The sequence below is a fragment of the Trichosurus vulpecula genome, chromosome 1 (genome assembly GCF_011100635.1).
Source record: "Trichosurus vulpecula isolate mTriVul1 chromosome 1, mTriVul1.pri, whole genome shotgun sequence".
In the NCBI taxonomy this organism is placed as follows: Eukaryota; Metazoa; Chordata; class Mammalia; order Diprotodontia; family Phalangeridae; genus Trichosurus; species Trichosurus vulpecula.
Window position 1 is genome coordinate 241,150,221 of NC_050573.1, and position 20,981 is coordinate 241,171,201.

Below are 20,981 nucleotides of genomic sequence, written 5' to 3' on the forward strand. Positions count from 1 at the left end.
TATGAGGGAAGATTTGAAACCAGGTCTTCCTGTCTGTACCACCCCAACCCCTGATAATATTAGCAGTTCAGCCAAAAGAAAATTCAAGAGCACATGACAGCAGCAGCTCTGTCCGAGGTAGTTAGGTTGTACAGCAGATGGAGTATTGGACCTTGACTTGAATTCAGATTCAGCCTCAGACACTTAATAGCTGTGTGACCCTGGGCAAGTCACTTAACCCTTATCTGCCTCAGTTTTGGAACTGTTGTAAACTAAAAATAAAAAATAAATTTAAAAAAATAGCACCTACCTTGCAGGGTTGTTTTGAGAATCAAACGAGATATTTGTAAAGCACCTAGCAACAGTGCCTGACACACAGTAAGCACTTAGTAAATGCTTATACTCTTCCCTCCCCCTTCCCTCTATGGAGGAGCAGCAAGTGGAAGCTTCAAGGGGCAGAGAAGAGCTGGCAGCTCCTGCTCTGCCTTCCTGCAGCTATCCTCCTGTCATAGTCTTCTTTATAAGCTGTTTAATTGTATAATTTCCCTGCTAGATTCAGAGGAGGGAATTTTTTTTCTGGAGGAGCTACAGCTCAGAACAGGATTTTCCCCAGCAGACTTTGGTAGCAGTTAGCGACAGCAATCACTTTCATGGGAAAGAGCGTTTGATTAGGTATATTTTCAGTTTACACATCTTCAACTGCTTTTACAAACCCTTCAAAGCTTCAGAACTACTTCTGATTCCAACTTCTGGAGGGCATAGAAGTTAAACAGAGAAATGAAAATCTTCTATTTGCTCTTCAGACTTGAGGTGGGGAGCATGCAATAGGGAAAAAGGTTTTTACTAAATCCAGGAGCTTGTTTTAACACTACTCCAAAGATCAGGAATCAGCATTTAAAGTGGTTTGTTTCTGCACCTAATGTTCTGTCTTTGTATTTATCCATGCAAATAAAAATACATGTATTTTTTTTTCCTTTGGGCAGGTGTTCTTGTAGACTTGGGTCTGGAAGAAAATGGAACGGCTTATCAGAGAGCAGAGAAATACGTTGTTCGGCTAGACAATGAAATTCAAACCAAGTTTGAAGTTTTTATGAGAAGGGTCAAACAGAATCCATACACACTCTTTGTCTTGGTTCATGACAACTCTCATGTGGAGCTGACAAGGTGATTGCTTCAGAGTGAGCAAGTAAAAAGCTGCTTCTCTGGCGGGGGTCATTGGGCCTTAAGCAGTTTTCAAAAGATGGTGGTTAGGGGAACCCAGGGCCCTTAACCTCTGGTATCTTTGTTCTTTACCTTGATGACAACTTTTTAAATTCCTTTAATTATCAAGGCGATGATTCAGCAAGCATTTAATAAGGGCCTACTATGTGCCAGACACTGTACTAAATGCCAGGGACACAAAAAAAGGGGCAAAACAGTCCCCTCCTTTGAGAGGCCCAGCCTCTTTCTAGTGGGGGAGACAACATGCAAATCACTAGGTATGTGCAAGATAGGTACAGACAATATAGAAGCTAATCTCAGGGAGAAACATTAGCTTCTCAGGATACTTGGGAAAGACCTCCTATAGAATGTAGGATTTGAATTGTATTTTGTAGGAAGCTAGGAAATCTAAGAGATGGAGTTGGGTGGAAGGGGGAAGGAAAGGGAGGGAACAAGTGTTTATTAAGCATCTACTTTATGCCAAGCACAATGATAAGTGCTTAACAAATATTTAAGGAGGTGGAGGGAAGCATACCGCATGGAGAACAGCCATCTCGATAGATAGACAGACAGGTAGATAGTTGGTAGGGTTAGTTGGAATGGGTCAGAAATTCTATTCACGGTAATACTGCTTTAAAGTAGGGGTTCTTAGCCTTTTATATGTCATGGACCCTTTATGGCAGTCTAATAAAGTTTATGGGACCCTTCTCAGAAGAATGTTTTTAGATGCATAAAATAAAATACCTAAGATTGCAAAGAAAACCAATTATATTAAAAATCAGTTATAAAAAATATTTTTGAAAACAAATTCACATATATACCCAGGTTAAGAATCCCTCCTCAGAGCACCACAGAACTCAAAAGTTCTTTCTCAGGGGTGAATATAAGGAATTTTTAGGAGAAGTAAGTATTGGGAAGGGAAACTGACAAAACTCTTCTTTTCATAAGCTTTCCCTCTTCTTTGCTTTCTTTAAATTCATTTTCATCTTCCATTTCAAATTCACTCCCTCCAAGCTCCTATTCTATTCCCAAGAAAAACAAAATACACTATAAAGAAACACACACACACACACACACACACACACACACACACACACACATATATGTCATATATTGGGCAGCTAGGTGGCACAGTGGATAGAGCACTGGGCTTGGAATCGGGAAGACTCATCTTCCTGAGGTCAAATCTGACCTCAGACACTTACCAGCTGTATGACCCTGGGCAAGTCACTTAACCCTGCTTGCCTCAGTTTCTTCGTCTTCCAAATGAGTTGGAGAAGGAAATGGCAAACTACTCCAGTATCTTTGTTGAGAAAACACCAGATGAGGTCATGAAATCAGACATGACTGAAATGACTTAAAAAAACAACAAAAATAAGCATGTATATGTGTATATGTCCAAATTCTTCCATTTGCACTCTGAGTCCACCAGACCTCTCTCTGGAGATGGGCAGCGTGTTTCATTATGAGTCCTCTGGAACTGTGGTTGGTTATTGTGTTGACTAGATGAGAGCTCCTAAGTCTCCTCTCATTTTCTTTCCTTTCTTCCTCTCTTCCCTTTTTCTCTTCTCCCTCTTTTTCCTTCTCTCCATTTAAAAAATATCTTTTTTCCTCTTTTTCCATTTTGATCAAAAGATTACTGAGTATTTAAGAGACCCAAACATTTGATTTTCATTCCCCTGGTTGTCAGACCTAGACATAGAACAGACCTCTCAGCTTCTCCACTGTCAGTTTCACCAGGAACTAGCATATATCTCCTGTAGGTTTCATTAATAACAAGGCTGTGAGTTGAGAGAATACCAACCTTTCTTCCAGTGAACTAGCACTTATTAAGTGCCTACTTTGTTCCAGTCATTAATTTCAGTAGCTCAAAAGAAATGTGAGATGCTCAAATTTAGAGACATCTACACACCAAATGTTCACATGGACTATTTGTGCCCAACCTGTGGTAGAGTATTCCAAGGTTGTATTGGTCTGATCAGCCACAATCAGACGCACTGTACCCCGACTCCAACTTAGTGATGTCATTTTGGTGTTCTTTGAGTATGAAGGCAACAACCAACCAACTTTGTGCTGGGCATTGGGGGAAAAACAAGGCAAATAACAGTCCCTGCTCTCAAGCAGCTCTCTCATCCAATTGCCTAGCAAGCATAAGCATCATCCCCATGTACTAAGAAAAAAATTTTAACACTCTGCTTTGAACCTTCACATAGTAGATGTTGAGTCCAACAACTAGGGTAAAGGGAACAATTTTTTGAATCGAGTTTCATAAACACCTATTGATTTCCCCCTGTCCCAGCCCATTCCCACCCCTCTGCCTCCAAATCAGAAAGTGCTGTTGAAGCTGTAAAGTGTTATATCTACAGTGGAAATACCAGAGTTACAAAAGTTCCTTTTTCATGAGTTTTAACGCAGTACACACTGTACTATAGGCTGTAAAATCTAGGGCCATCTGTGGGTGAAAATTAAGGTCTTTACTAGCTTGTTTGATATAAATAACAAAATGCACAAAGAAATCTTACCTATGGCCAATTCTGCTAATACCAGGCATCTATAAACAGAGTCATGGTAATAATGATAAAAACAAATAATAACAACAGATAGCCATGTGATCCTCACTATGTTCTTGGGAGGAAGGTGCTATAATTATCTCCATTTTACAGATAAGGAAACTGAGGCAAACAGGTTAAGTGACTTGCCCAGGGTCACACAGCTAGTAAAGTATCTGAAGCTGGATTCGTACTAAGGCTTCCTGACTCCAGATCCGTTACTCTATCCACCGTATCACCTAAGCTCTTTACCTGGTCTTTGAAAGTTTCTTCTTTCAGAAGGAAATTCAGAGGATCTGCAGAGAATCCCTCAATATCCCTTGCCTGAGCATTCAGATTCCTTATTTCGTGAAAGGGTTTTGTGGTTTCCAAATTATTGTTCAAAATTAACTGAGACAAGGCATGTTCTGGTTACATGAACACCTGACAGATCTTAGGATCTCCCCATAGGAGAGTTGCTGAATGGGGCTAATATAGGAGAAACAGATCCTGATGCTGGCACATTGAGATTCTCTTAACATTTTTTCCATACTGGCTCTGTGACCCTGGACAATTCACTCTTGTGTCTACAGAATTCTCAATATATATTGCAGAGAAAATGGTAGGGGAAATTTCCCAAACCAATGTCTTATACATTTATATCAGAAGAAGACTTGGAGGGAATCCCCAAAATCTTTCTAAACCACCTCCCCTTCAAAGCTAAATTTGTCTTGTTTTCAATTCTGCCTCAAATGTAAAATTTTGTCACCTGAAATTGTATTATTCTGGAAACCAGTATAATAACTTCTCTCTTCCTCCTCATCCTCTTCTTCTTCTTCTCTTTCCCTCTCTCCTTCCCAAACCCCCCCCATTTACTCTCTCCCTCCCTGTCTTCTACCTCCATCCTGTCCCTCCTCTTTCTCTGTCTCTGTCTCCCCAACCCCCTTCTCTTGTCCATTCCTGCATCTAATATAATTAAGGAAGATATATATGATAATTTTAATCCTATATAATTTTTATTAATTATATAATATTTATTAATTTTTAACCCTTGCTGATTTTCACAGTGTCATCTCAGGCTCTCTATCCCATGGAGAGCCGAGTCATGGGTTGGCTGATAGAGTTATTAATTGCCGAGAAGTCCTCGAAGCCTTCAACCTCCTTGTGCTCCAGGTCAGCTCCTTCCCATATGCCATGCAAACACAACAGTCCAGAATAAGCTCTGCCAATGAGGTGCACTGGATACCACTGGACAGTGTGGTAAGTTTGCTTTCATCTGCCCAAGATGAAGCTATCTTCGTAGGTGTGGCCTTCCCCTAGAAGCTTGAAAGATGTTGTAATGGCCATTGTTTTTAAAGTACTGAAAATCGGAGTATGAATGTAGCCTTGGCCAAGGGTCTCCTTGTTCTTAATGATAGCAAGCATTTATATAGTCTTTAAAGTTTGCAAAGTGCTTACCAGTACAGTTCTCTCGTTTTATCCCTAGAAGGTATTGTTTCCATTTTATAGAGGAGGAAATCAGGACACAAAGACGTCCCTGCAGCCACTACCCAGGGTCGTGTAGCTAGTACGTGGCTCAGACTGGATTTGAACCCAAGTATTCCTAACTCTAGGTGCAGTGCTTTTATCCACCATACCACCTACCTGCCAAGTGTAAACAGGTTCTCAGCAGAAACTAATTGGATTTTTAAATTCTTCAGCCGTCTTTAGAAAGTAGTGGGTATAATGATGACGTATTCAAGCGTCTGCCCTTGGAATATTACCTACCTCCAAGTAGAGGAAAGCACTTTGAATGCTGCAAAGGTACTATATACCTGTATAAGAGTTCTCGTGTTACTATACCAGAATATCCCCAACTTTCTTTTTTATTTTAAAGATATGACCCCAGTGAGAAACCTGGAACCTATGTTCTTTCTGGTATTTTCTAACACATTTTAATATTTTGAAACTGTGTTACTATTACCCGTTGATGATGGAACCTTCTTTTTTTTCTCTTAATTACTTCTAGCGTAGAATTTGGTTGAAATAGGAAGCTAGAGATGTCACATTCAAGAATTTAGTAGTAGCATTGAACAATGGGAAGTGCAGATAACATTTTCTTATACTCCTTGGTCCTTAAGTACCTAAGTCTTCCAGTCTCTCATGCCAGAAGTAAATACCATAATATCTTAACATGCTGTACAAAAGGTAAAATAGCAAAGCTAAAAACATTTCTTATTCCCCCTTTATAATGAAAACTGTATTACCCATCCATTGAAAAACAAAAACACATCTTTCTTGTTTGAAAAAGATCTAATTCACTAAATCTAGTATATTAAAAAATTCTAGTCCAGGAATTTTATCTGACTTTGGACCTAGAGAATTTTTATTACCCTATGAGTTAGATAAGGTTCTATTTTCTTTGCCCTCACGTGTCAGTATTTTGATCTTAACAGTTGGATAAACAAGCATGAATAGCTATATTAGGATCAGAAATACATTACTTGAATGATCTCTTTGGGTTGTACCATTTTTAGGTAAAAAATACCTTATTATTATTTGTTATCCTAAAAACAAATATCTTCCCTCTGTATCTAAGTCATTAATTAGGTGTGAGGTAATAGAGGTGATCTTCCTACCCCCAACGTCAGAAACCCAGAATTTGCCCAGATTCCTGCTGGATCGACTAATCTCTGAAAGCACAGAACTTATTGTAGAACGGGTGAAAAGAAAGGCTGTTTATTTTGCACTAAAAGTGAGGTCTTGATGACACATTGAATATAGGGTTACAAGAAGCATTTGAGGAGAATAAACCAATCTTTATTCACCTTATTTAGTCTTTTCCTAGAAGGGACGGTATTAGTCCAAGGCTAGAGGATATATGACTAGCTGCTCATGTCTTTGACATAAGCTAATAGAAAGAAAAAACTAAAATTACCATTCCTAAAGTTTTTTTAAGATTTTTTTTTTATTTTTAGTTTACAACACTCAATTCCACAGGTTTTTGAGTTCCAAATTTTCTTCCCTTCCCTCCCTGCCCCCAAGACAGCATGGAATCTGATATATGTTCTACATGTACCTTCGCATTAAACATATTTACACAATAGTCAAGTCGTAAAGAAGAACCATGATCAATGAAGTGAATCGTGAGAAAGAAGAAACAAAACCAAAAAAAAAAGATATAGAAAAAAAGAGAGCATATAGTTTCCTTCAATCTGCATTCATACTCCATAGTTCTTTATCTGGATATAGATAGCTCTTTCCATCATGAGACCTTTGGGGCTGTCTTTGAACCTTGTATTGCTGAGAAGAGCCAAGTCTATCAAAGTTAGTCATCACAGAATCAATGTATCTGTGGTTGTGTATAATGTTCTCCTCATTCTGCTCCTCTCACTCAGCATCATATCATGTAATTCTTTCCAGGTTATTGTGAAGTCCATATCTTCCCCATTTCTTATAGCACAATAGTGTCTCATTACATTCATATACCACAACTTATTTAGCCATTCCCCAATTGATGGGCATCTCCTTGATTTCCAATTCTTTGCTACCACAAAAAGAGCTGCTATAAATATTTTTGTACATATGGGTCCCTTTCCCCCTTGCATGATATCTTTAGGATACAGCCCAACAAGTGGTATTGCTGGGTCAAAGGGTATGCACATTTTTGTAGCCCTTTGGGCATAGTTCCAAATTGCTGTCCAGAATGGCTGGATCTGTTCACAACTCTACCAGCCATGCAACAATGTTCCAATTTTCCCACATCCTCTCCAGCATTTATCATTTTCCTGTTTTGTCATGTTAGCCAGTCTGACAGGAGAGATGTGGTACCTAAGAGTTGTTTTGATTTGCATTTCTCTAATCAATAGTGATTTAACCATTCCTGAAGTTGTTCCAATAAGAGTAGGGCAAGAAAAGAAATCTTCTTTTATTCTAAAAGAAATTCATATGGTGTATAGCAGAGAAACTCCCAACAAGGAAATGCTTCTACTTACTTCAGAGCTGCCATCGTCAAAGATGTATAATGGAAAATAGAAACACAGTATATGGAATTGTCAACGTGATAGCAGAACTTGGGACATTTCAAACACATAACAAAGTAAAAATTGAGTGTTATGCACCTACCACCCTGACAGTCAATGCTAAAAGCATGAACAGAAGGCTAGTTTGGCCCTTTATTCTTCTACAGTTTGGTATAAAAAGGGACAAAGGGGAGATAAGAATCAGTGTTTGGATCACCAATAAACTTGAATTTTGCGGTTGGTTCTATAAATGTGAGATCCTTGTCCAGGGCATCTTCAATGATAATATTAGTAGAGAACAAGAAAACTACCTAAAGCAATATTACACAACAGACCATATCTTTACCATTTCCCAACTGACAGAAGGAGAGATTATAAGATCCCATGTGCTAACTGTTCATCACTTGCATAAAAAAAAGCACCTGATTTGGGAGAACAAAATATTTCCTTACATGGCCTTATACAACAGGGTGTTTTCCATCTATAAACCAAACTCACTGAAAAGTGTAAAAGTAATAATAACCATTTTCAACAAACCTTGGATGATAAACATTGAAGCAAGGCATAAAACAGGGAGGTCCATCAGTGTGGTGGGAGGAGACCCATGCAGAGTCCAAGTTGAAGAAGAATCTGTCAAGGGTGAATTTCTCCCCAGGCCCTTGTTTGAAGATGATATTGTTCCAGTTGCATCAAGCCCAAATTAAAGATCCTCCTGGAAGAAGTCTGCAATCACTCAAAGAGCCTGGCCTGTCCATCCTCTCAAAAAAAACCCAGTGGATAATGAATGTCCATCACTGAGACTGTAACAGGCAAAGCAAAGACCTCTCTTTTTAATAGCAACATTTCTACTGGTGTTGCTCTATGGAAGCAAGCTGCAGAATCATATACTACCACGATAAAAATGAGTGTCACCCAGAGAGTGATGGTGGAAGGGGACAGGCTGCAACATATAGCCAGTAAGGCACTTCGGAGAAGAAAAAGAGTAAAAGATATCACCAAGGACTCTTAAGAGAAGATAGGACAGTCATGAGGAGTGATAATTAGACATCTGGAATGCTCCCCTTATTGTATCAGGAGAAAGCAAGGAAGGTGGCCAGCAGGGTAGTCTTTCTATGGCAGCCATGTGGGAGGACACAAGCATGAGCCATACACTGTGGGCAAGCATGGACATCTACATTGTTAGAGGAAACTTACAAATTGATGAGATCACAGATCCATTTCAATTCAATGAGCATTTATCAAGCGCCTACTGTGTGCCAGGCACTGTGCTATTTGAGAGTAGTGTTCATGATCCTCTGTTTAAAAGAATAAGAACATAGATATTTTAGAATTTTTTCCCTCCAAAATGGTTCAAAATTTTGTCACTTATAGGGAGTAAACTTTAATTATCCAGAAAATTGACTATCATGGAACATCTCGTGATCCAACAAAGCCACATAATTAAGGCTCTACTGTAACTCTAATCCTTAAATTTTATCTATTTCAGAGAATTATTTAAATATCACATGCAGTATATAGAAACTGCAGTAATTAATTTTTGAAGTCTTTGTGACAGAATAATAATCTTAATAGTAGCTAAAATGTACATAATGCTTTATAGTTTACTAGGTGCTTTAATACGTTGTCTTATTTGATCCCCTCAACAATGTTGTGAGGTAAATAAGAGAAGTAGCACTAGTATTATTGTAGAGTGGGAAAACACCAAGACACGGGCAGGTTAAATGATTCATCCAAGTCACACAACTAGTTTATGGAAGAGCTGCACACAGACCGAGATTTTCTGACTTCAGTCCATGTGAACAAAAGAATAATTCCAGAAAATTTTTTTTAAAAAACACTTTTTTTTTTCAGGGAACAATTTGAAGAAGGGAGAAAGAATGCATTTATTTGCTATTTGAATATCCGAAAGAATCACTTTAGAACTTTACTCATCCCTCAAGTCCTTTTGAGGCAGAACAAGATTTCTGTCATGTCAGTACCTCTGAAATCACAACCCTGAAACTACTGAGCTGCTAACAAATCATAAGACTAAACAAAAGCTTTTCACCCTCCAGGGAATGACAGCCTCACTGTATCTCTGTTCTCGCTCTCTCTCTTTTTTTCTTTTTCAATTTAACTAGGAGGACATGGGCAGTGAGGAGAAGCTATATTTTGGCTTGAATGAGTACAGCAAGTCGCTGCAGTGGGGAATTACTAGTCCCCTTCTAAGATGTGACGAAACTTTTGAGAAAATGGTCAACACGCTCTTAGAAAGGTAAATATGAGAAAATGTAACCTTTGATCCAGCTATAGCCATGTATCAGAAACAGGCAAGAATATAGTGAATCCCAGTGTTGTGTTGGACAGGGTTTAAGCTGTAAAAATGATATTTTGAAGGTCTGGAATAAAATTAGGCTTTTATGGGATGACCATTCATTCATGTTGGTGAATAGCAGTGGGTGTGGCAAAAAAGGGCCTCTCCTTCCATCTGCTGGATGGTCTTAGCTTCACATTCAAGCAGCACCACCTAGAGGCAAAAATAAAGAAAATTTCTCCTTTCACTTCCTCTTTCTGGCTTCACTAGTAGTAAGCAGTCTTTCTCCTACCAGTTTGCTTCAATCTAATATGCACCAGTGGATTAGGTATAAGGCCAAACTTCATTGGGGTATGAGGAAACTTGGTATATAAACTATATACTTCAGAAGGGCTGAGATTTCGTAAGTGCAGACCAAGGCCCTTACATACATTAGCGAACAGTTTCATGCTATGTCTAAAAATATTTAGCGACCAACCTCTGATGAGGGGCATCTCTAGGCTCACCTTCAGATGACATCCCAAAGTTGATGTCTTTCTGCCTTCTACCCCACTTTTGAACTTCTCTGTTTCTATCAAGGGTGCAACCATCTTTCTAGTCACCCAGGTTTGCAACCTTGGTGTTGTCCTCAATTGCTGCTTTCCTTAACCCTCCATGTCTAATCAGTTGCTAAATGTTATTGCTTCTGCCTCTACAACATCTCTCCCATCCATCCCCTCCTTTCTACTCCTACAACCACCATCATAGCTCAGCTCTACCGCTTGCCTTGGTTATCACATGACTCCTAATTGGCATCCATGTCTCTAGTCCCACCCCACCCACCACACATTTAACATCCCCTCAAGCTATTGTCCAATACCTCTCTTCCCTTTTGCTGCCAACACCTTGGGGAAAAAAAAACAACTGGCTGAACTCATTGCATCCATTTTCTTGCTTCCCATTCATTTCTTAACGTCTTACTTTCCAGCCTCTAACTTTATTACTCAACTGAAACGCTTCTCTCTAAAGTTATCCAATGATGTGTGGTAATTCACAAACCAATATGATGCCCTTCACAGTTTGTCTGTAGCTCTATGAAAGTCCTCCCATCCAGGAGCACCTCCCTCATTAGGACAGGTTATCAAAGGCCAAGACTATCCTCATCCAACCAGAATATCAGCACACCTTAATCCAGCATGGATATCACCCAGCCCATGCAGTTAGTAAATCTGTCTTGCCAGTTAGCAATCAGAAGAGAAGCTTGGAAGCTCAGAGGCCTCATTATGGGTCAGTGGGGAACCTGGTTCATCACATAGTTCGCTTGTTTACTCATGCTTCTCCTGACCCACTCCCTCTGCCTTGGTCTGTTCTCATTTATACTCCTTTAAGTTTTGCCTTGGACCAAGCATTACAACAGTAGCCAAAAGTCTCAAAGAAGGGTTCCATGAAGAATAACAGAAGTTTATTTCACATTTTCCCTCATTAAAGAAAATCCTAATTAGAAAGGAAAAAAAAGACCATATTCCTACTCAGTCAGGAGGGATTAATAGTTGTAAAATGCTTAGCCTAGGGCCTGGCACATTATAAGTGTTTTTTCCAGTGCTTAGCATAGTGTCTGTCACGTGGTTAATCAGTGTCTATTGATTGGCTGTCAGAACAGGAATGGGGGTGACACTAAAGGGAAGGTGGAGGGAGTGGAAGATGAACTAATACCCTTCACCTCACCAAAATTCCCAGGCTCCAGCAACAGGGAGAGGACACAGACATACAGATGTATTATCTTATTTCCATTTAGGCACTAGAAACTTATCTTAGCCTAACATTGCCAAGATCCAGGGGCCATTCTTTTCCCTTTTATCTAGCTATGTGTTCCTAGGTTCAAGCTCTAAACAAAATGCAGTGCCAGTTTTGGAAACAGAGGACCTGGGTTCAAATCCCACCTTGTACACTTACTCTCTGTGTGACCTTGGGCAAGCTAGTTAACCTCCCTAAATCCAAGTGTCCTCATCTATAAAATGAAGGGGTTGGAATAGATAACCTCTGAGGTCCCTTCCAGCTATAGATCTGCAATCTCACAATGCTCACAATCTCACAAGCAGTCAAGGTAATTAAAAAGCAGGACCATCCTGAACAAACCAGAAAGTCAGGTCACCTACAGTTAATGATGCTTGTATTATATAGGGAAGTGTGGACAGGATCATACACTTCTCCACTGAGATTGCTCCTCAGAAACTATGAATCAGCAGAAATAGTTCTATCGCCTCTCTCTCTGCCTTTCTGCAGGCTGACTGTCCCAGAATGCTGTCCATTGTCATCTCCACTTCTTTGAACCCCTCTCTTTATTCAGTGCTCATCTCCTGGGCTGTCCCCTACAAGAAACTTTTTCCTGATCCTCCTAGCTTGTTGGGGCTCACTTCCTCCTCAAATTTCTGCGATATACTGGTTTACCTGTTGTTTGCCCTCAGTGGAATGAATATAAGCTCCTTGAGGGCAGAAATTATTTTTCATTTTGTCTCTATATCCCCAGTGCCTATCGTGTACTTAATATTAATTCAGTACTTAATAATGATTCCCAGTAAATGTTTGTTGGAATAGATTTGGAAGTAAGCATATGATCATAGAAGAGAATTTAATAGGTCATTTCCTCCAGCCTCTTAACAGAAGAGAAAACCTAGGCCTGAAGAAGCTTACTCAAGAACACACAGGAAAAGGGTGTGACATGTATAACCCATGTTGGATGGCTTACCATAGTGGGAAAGGGGATATGAGATCAGGAACAGAATTTGGAACTCAAAACTTTAAAAAAAGAGACACTAAGAATTATTTTAACACGTAATTGGGAGAAAATAAGATATTATTAAGAAAAAAAATGAGTGTGAGAGCTAGACTTCAAACCTAGGTCCCCTAGGACAGTGTATTGTCTACCCTACCCTGAGTTGACCTAGTAAGGTGACTCTGTGGCACAAAAACAACATATGGCTTCCCACTATTCTTTAGATATTAAGCCTGATATTGGGGTAAAATATTATGTTACATTGGAATTTTATTATTAAATTTTTCTCACAGTAAGTCATTTTCATTGTGTTGGTGTTGAAATAGTCATTAGCCAGTGTATAGATGTATATTTATATTATTTCTTGTTCACTTATTCTGGAAAGTGCCTTGCTATAAATGTATCTTTTATTAAAAACTGGGCCAGACCCATGTAGCCAGTGTTCTGTTTCTGATAATAGAATGAAGGGGTATTTTATAGGAAGATATGTTCATTGCACGCTCTGATGTTCACCTCTGTTTGATTTTGGAAGCCCTGACCTCTTCCTACCTTTCCAGTCTCTACAACGCAGTGGTCCTGGCCTCCTTGCTGTTTTCATTTATCTGCCACAGCAATATTATTTAAACTTAGAGACAGCTAGGTGGTGCAGAGGATAGAGCACTGGATCTAGAGTCAAGGAAGACTCGAGTTCAAATGCGGCCTCAGATACTTACTAGCTGTGTGACTCTGAACAAGTCATTTAACCCTGTCTGCATCAGTTTCATCCTCTGTAAAGATAATGGGCAGCTAGGCGGTGCAGGGGATAGAGTGCCAGGCCTGGAGACAGAAAGACTCATCTTCCTGAGTTCAAATCCAGCTTCAGACGCATACTAACTGTGTGACCCTGGACAAGTCACTTAACCCTACTTGCCTCAGTTTCCTCATCTGTCAAATGAGCCGGAGCAGGAAATGACAAATCACTCCAGTATCTTTGCCAAAAAAAGAACCCAAACGGGGGTCACAAAAAGTCAGGCGTGACTAGACAACACCTCAACTACAACAAGGATAATAATAGCATCTACTTCCTTGTGTTGTTTTGAGGATAAAATGAGATATTTATAAAGTGCTTTGTGGACCTGAAAGTGTTATGTAAATGCTAGCTATTGTGATCATTAAACAGAAATCTAATCATGTCGTTTTCCTTTTCATCAACTCCAGTGGTTCCCTATTGCCTCCAGGACAAAATACAAATTCATTTGCCTTTTAAAGAACTCTGCGGTCTGGCCACCCTCTCTTTACAGTTTGTATACTATTACACTCTCTCCTCCAACCATGCTGGCCTCCCGCTGCCTCTTACACATCGTGTTCCATCTTCCCTCTCCCTCTCTTTACAATGACTTCCCTCCATCCCTGGAAGGTATTCCCTTCTCACCAGGGTCTCGGTGAATCTCTTTGAGACCACTCAGACTCCATAAAGCCTTTTCCGATTCTCCCCCATACCAACTAGCAGTGCCCTTTCTCTATCTTATATTTACTTTGTATTATATATAATTACATTTTATATATTTATATATGTACATGTTATTTCCTCCAATTGAATATAAACTCTTTGAGAGCAAGGATTATTTCCATTTTTTATCTATATCTTCACCACCTGTCAATTAGTAGGCACATAAATGCTTGTTGATTGTCTAAAGCAGGGGCGGGGTCACATGTGGCCCTCTAGGTCCTCAAGTGCAGCCTTTTGACTGAATCCAAACTTCACAGAACAAATCCCCTTAAGAAAAGAATTTGTTGGGCAGTTAGGTGGTGTAGTGAGTAGAGCACAGGCCCTGGAGTCAGGGGGACCTGAGTTCAAATGCATCCTTAGACACTTGACACACTAACTGTGTGACCTTGGGCAAGTCATTTAATCCCAATTGCCTTGCCTTCCCCACTCCAAAAAAAAAAAAAAGATTTGTTCTGTAAAACTAGACTCAGTCAAAAGACTGCACCCAAGGGCCTCGAAGGCCTGGTCTAAAGCCAAGGTTCTCAACCTGATTGACACACTTGGAGAACTTCGGTGGTCTGGTAAAGCCTTTGGACCCCTTCCCAGAATAATGTTTTTAAAGGTATAAAACACAAAGGGTTTTAAAAGAAACTAATTATAATGAAATATGGCTAACAAAATATTTAAAATAGCAAGCTCATGGAGCCCAAGTTAAGAATCCCTGATCCAACATCTTCTTAAACCTCTTTATAGCATATTGGGATTATTGAACTTAGGGAGACAACTTGGTATAGTGAAAAGAGCAGTTTGGAGTCACAAGACCATCATTTAAATCCCAGCTCTGACATTTATCACCTTTGTAATCTAAGTCATTTAATCGCTCTGGGCCTTAGTTTCTTCTTCTGTAAAATGGCGGTGGGGATGGGAGGGGCAGGGGAACCGAGTAATGGATTTCTGAGTTTGCTTCCTGTTGTAACTCTGTGGTCCCACTCTAATCTGATTTGACTTCATATGCCAAGGTAGCACCACATCTTAGAATAGTAGCTCAGTGTGGTAGGGCCCCATCCTGTACCAGCCTGCCTTCAGTCCTAATTGTAAAGCCCCTACTGGAAATCCCCGAGTTCACCCTGCTTTACTAATTAACTCTGTTGTGTATGTTTCCTTTTAAGGCACCCCAGGCTTCATAGCATGGTTATTCGCTGCTACCTTCTCATTCAACAGTACTCAGAAGCACTGATGGCCCTCACCACCATGGCATCCCTCCGAGACCACAGTACACCAGAAACACTCAGCATCATGGATGACCTCATTAGCTCCCCAGGAAAGGACAAGAGTGGGCGGGGGCACATGCTCATCATTAGGGTGCCTTCGGTGCAGCTGGCTATGCTGGCAAAGGAGAGGTTGCAGGAGGTGCGGGATAAGTTGGGCCTCCAGTACCGCTTCGAGATCATCCTCGGGAATCCAGCTTCAGAGCTGAATGTGGCCAGTCACTTCGTGGCACGATTGAAGGTTAGCAAGAGATGGAGGTCTCCGCCTTTCATTTTTACCAGTTATTCATTGTTTTTCCCCAATTTAGTGTGGATGCCTGAGACTAGATCTTTGTGACGATTATGGACAAATTCATTATTCAGTATTTTATTTGATATTTAATATTTAATCTTCATGACAATTTTAAGAAGGGCGGCCATATGTGTGGTGTAGTGGGAAAACATTAATTATAATAACCAACATTTATATAATACTGTATGTATGTTATCTCATTTGATCTTCACAACAGCCCTGTAACGTAGGTTCTATAAGTATCTTCATTTTTCAGATAAAGAGACTCAAACTTAGATTAAATCACTTGCCCAGGCTCCTATAGCAAATAAGTATCTGAGGTGGGATTTGAACTCTGATCTTCCTGACTCCAAGTCCAGTGCTCCATCTGGTGTGCCATTTAGCCTCTGGCTCTAAAATTAGAGGACACGGATTCAAATTCTGTGTCTGACACTGCCTGTGTGACCTGAGGTCAGTCAGTCTCTCTGGGCCTAAGTTGCTTTATATATAAAATGAGAGAATTAGATTAGATGGCCTCCAAGGTCCCTTGTAGTTCTAGATCTGCGATCCCTTTTTGAGGGACATAATTATCTTCATAATTATAGATACAGTTTTAGAAGATTCTGAGAGCAAGAATTATCCCAGCCTAGCCTTGTCTCATTCCAATTAACTTCAGTCTCTATCCTATCTTGGCTGACCCAGTCCTACCATGGATCCTACTAAGACTCACTAGGTTTTGTGATTTCTGGAATGTCTTCAAGAAAGGGACTCCTTCCTGCCCCCCACCACTCAGTATCTTCAGCCTAGTGGTTTTCTCAGTTCAATTCTTTTTTTTTACTTTTTTAAAACTTGTTTTTATAGTATTTTCCCCAATTAAATGTAAAGACAATTCTCAGCATTCATTTTTACAAGATTGTGAGTTCCAAATTTTCTCCCTCTGTCCCTCCCTTTCGCCTTCCTAAAATGGTAAGCAGTTCGGTATAGGTTATATATGTGCAATCATGTAAAATATTTCTATATTAATCACAATTGTGAAGGGAGAAATAGACCAAAAAGAAAAGTAAATGAAAAAAGTATACTTCGATCTGTATTCTATCAATTCACTTTTTAATGAGGTCCAATTACATTCCCCACAACAGTTGTTCCAAGGCACTTCTGTTTTCCTTATGGCTTCATGTCACTTCTTGGCTCCTCACTTTCAGTAGAAGACCATTTTTACTACCACTACTACTACCACCACCACCACCACTACTACTACCACCACCACCACCACTACTACTACCACCACCACTACTATTACCACTACTACTACTACTACTGCTACTACTACTACCACTACTGCTACTACTACTACCACCACTACTACTACTACCACCACCATTACCACTACTACTACTGCTACTACTACTACTACTACTACAGCTAGCTAGCATTTATATAGTGTTTTAGCATTTATAAAGCACTTAACATATGTTACTTCCTCTGACCCTCAGAATATCCCCTTTGTGGTAGGTGCTAAGTGATTTTCCCAGGGTCACATATTAAGTCACCAAGGCAGCACATGAACTGACCTCAAGTCCATCAGTGCAGCACCACCTAGCTGCCTTTTAAGGAGAGAACTTGCATGACTCAGAGTCTGCCTCTCTTTACCTATCCCTTCAGCTTCCCTTTCTGTCTCAGAGGCTTAAAGAGCTCTTCCCTTAGTTTAAGTTTGTCTGATTTTAACTCCAGCCTCTGGTTCAGGGATCCGCGTCTTCAACCAGCCATCTTTCAGCTCCTCTGCTTCCCCAGTAATCAAAGGGTAATGGTGTGATACAGCTGAAAGCATTAGATTTAGAGTCAGGGTGAGGATTCAAATCCTAATTCTACCATTTACTATTTGTATGACCTTAGGCAAGTCAAAGGGATTGGTCTAAATAACTTCCGAGGACCTTTCAGTCTGTAAAGCTAAGGTTCCTTTTTAGCATCTCTGATTGATATTCATGCTCTCCAGCTACAGGTAGAGGAAGAAAATGGCCATATTTGGTCTAATATTTACTGACTTTGTTCAAGGTGAATATGACACATAGCCATCTGTTTTGTCATAAATAAGGTAGGTTTACTTCTCTTCAGCATCATAGGGGTCCATCTAAAACAGGACTCATTCACTAGGTGACTTGCCCAGGGTCACACAGCTAGTAAGTGTCTGAAGCCAGATTTGAACTCAGGAAGATGAATCTTCCTGACTTCCAGCCCAGTGCTCTAACCACTTCACCACCTAACGACACTTGAAGTTACCAGGTAAGTATATTGCACAGGGTAACACTTGATAAGTAGTAGTTGTTGAATGAGACATCTATTACAATGCTAACAAAATGAGAAAGATAAAGGAGTTAAGTCAGGTAACCCTAACTCCTTGTACTCGCCATGCCCTGTTATTGCAGAGGGGTGAGAACTGGGACAAAAGATATTTTCTGGGGTTTCTAATAAGTACTTGTCCTGTTTTAGTTATCCTCTAGTCATCTGTGCTAACTTGGGTAGCACACTTATACACTCAGTCACTGGTTTAGAGTCCCTTAGGAGAAAACTAAAATCACCATATTGAGCTCTTTTTGCCTAACAAAAATAAAAGTGAAGGGCCTTTAAAGGCTATAGTAGAACAGGATCTGTCCTTGAAGGTATACATTGACTATGGAACCCTCTAACCAACATCCTGTTAATTGCAAAGCCCCAAGGATGTGAATTTAATAACACATCTCAATCCAGAACTTCCCAGTGGACAGCTACATAGTTTGTTTCAGCCCCAACAAGGTCTTTTTTTTTACATCTCAAAAATTAGAAGTAGTCTCAGGGCCCAAACCCAGTCTGCTTCTCCTGTCATCAGAGATATTGAAGTGGAATTTGTACAATTACTTGTTGCTAGAAATGTTACAAAAGGGGTTGGGCTTAAATGATCTCTGAGGATCCAAACAACTCTGAGATTGTGAACCTAAGTGAACCTTCCAAATAGTTCAGACCAGCCTAAGCCAGGACCAGACCACCCCATGTGGATTCAGTAGACCATCCAGATTCACCCAGTCAAGGCTTGCTTCCTGGCATAGTCCAAAACTGCTGGAATATCTTTGGATGATTGCTTTCAACCTTGGTCTTGGTGTTTGGTTCTTGCATTGTGTTCCACATAGTGTCCCCGTGTTCTCCAGGACAGTTCTAGGGATGTCTTGAAAGAAGGTGTCTACATGACAGTCTTGTATGGTTTGTATAATCGCCTAGTCTTTCCAGGCCCCAACCCAACCTCATTGTGTCAAAATGTCTTAAAATCTCAAAATTACAGGACAGATCAAGACCCTTTTGGTAACCTCTTATTTCAGCAGTTGAAGTAGCTCTGTGAAAATATTATAAGATGCTCATACCATAGGCAAGACTGTAGCAGCCCTGCCAAGTGGTGCCCCATTTACCAGTTTATGTCTTTACCATTCCCCTCCCCTTTTGGTGGTAGAAGTAGGCCCATCTAATTGTCTACAATCTCTGTTTCCATTACACTGTCTCAGTTCTGTTTCTAACTGTCCTATTTTACATTTTGTTCAATTTGTGATTTGCCTCAAATTCAAAAGAAATGGAGGGAGGTGCAGGTAGACAGAGAGAGGGAGGGAAAGAAATTTCTCCATAAGTCCAGATGAAGCCATAAAAAAGTAGGCTTCTTTGACACTGAGCTTCAAGCCATTCCTGGACTAAATATTTAGCCATACTGCTGTGACATTGATAAAACTGACAATATTTTAATGTTTAAAACTCCTTTGGAGAGCATCTCATTCTAACCCCATGATCAGTTGGTAGAGATATCTGGGCAAGTAACTTGTAAAAGAAAAAATATCTTTCTGTAAATGGCGTTTGTTATTTTTATCGATAATAACTTGACGACAAAACTTGTTGTAGTTGTTCAGCATAGCTACTAACATCTCACCGTTATGACCTGATTTCAGTGTACTTGGCAATATAGTAGACTAATGAGGTTCCCAGGAGAGGCTGTTTAAATCCTATAGATAACAGGAAAGTAATGAGCAATGGGCACCAAAATAAACCCTGAGGTGCTTAAAAATAAAAAAGGAAAGTAGTGAACAGTATCATCCCTCTTTCAATGAATCTTCTCAATAGGGTGATTCAGCTAATGTGCATCAGTCAAATGAAGGAATGATTGAGTTCTCCTTCATGTGGCAAATGTATAGAGAAGGAGATTTTCCTGAAGCATCTTTTTCTTAATGCAGTTTTATTTTTTCTTTCTGATGAAATGAATTGTAAAATACCAGAAGCCTTTTAAACTTAGATCTAATTAGTCAGAATGTCCAGCTCCAAATGATAGGCAAGCAAATTGTGCCACACTTTTCTTCTGCCTTAAAATATGCCTGTGGTTGAGGTTTCTCTGATGACAATTTCGAATTGAAAGAATTGTGGGTATATTTCTGAAGATTAGTTTCCTTTCAGTAGACCTCCACTCTTCATCAAGACATAAGCAGATGACTATTCCCATTCTCTATCATAATTATCCAGTGGCTTTTTAAAATTCTGGTTTTTACTTGGCACCCTCTGATTATTTTTAAGTGTGTCAGGATTCTGAATTCGTGACTGTATTTTCGTTAACCCCTGTATCATTATGCCCTGCTCCTTGGTCTTCACTTTTGACTACCAGTATCACTAAACCTTAGAATCAACTAGAGGGCTCAGTGGATAGAGCGCTGGGCCTGGAGTCAGGAAGGCTTAAGTTCAAGTCTGGCCTCACACACTTACTATCAGTGTGACCCTGGGCAAGTCACTTAACTTAATCCATTGGAGAAAGAAATGGCAAACCACTCCAGTATCTTTGCCAAGAAAACCCCATGGACAGGATTGGCTATGGTCCGTAGGATCACAAGTCAAACACAACTGAACAACAATCACTAAGTCAAACCTAACTCTTGTTTTTACACCCTTAATGGTAGCATAAACAAAAAGTCTTATGAATTTTATTTTAAAATAATAATAATTGTAGCTATTCTAGAGAGTGAACTTTTTGTGGCAAAGTAGACAACTGAGATGGAAGTAATGTGATGATCACATTTGTACATCTTTCAAGAAGTTTAGATTTTCAGTCTTTTAGAGAATAACCAGAAAGGCTAGTGAGTTTGAAGACCCAAGTCAGTAATTATTTATGTTGGTTGCTTTAAAGTAAACATAGTAATTTATAATTTTTAAAATGCTAAAAATAAAA

At 39.8% G+C, this 20,981-nt stretch overlaps 1 protein-coding gene across 1 annotated transcript in view; it reads left to right on the forward strand.

The window, feature by feature from the left end:
* The window catches only part of GREB1L (GREB1 like retinoic acid receptor coactivator), a 128,666-nt gene that overhangs the window by 76,988 nt on the left and 30,697 nt on the right, over positions 1-20,981 (forward strand). The window contains exons 14-17 of the mRNA XM_036764687.1: positions 963-1,143; positions 4,775-4,967; positions 9,829-9,962; positions 15,391-15,730. Coding sequence (XP_036620582.1) covers positions 963-1,143; positions 4,775-4,967; positions 9,829-9,962; positions 15,391-15,730 — 848 coding nt within the window. The remainder of the gene's footprint in view (positions 1-962; positions 1,144-4,774; positions 4,968-9,828; positions 9,963-15,390; positions 15,731-20,981) is intronic.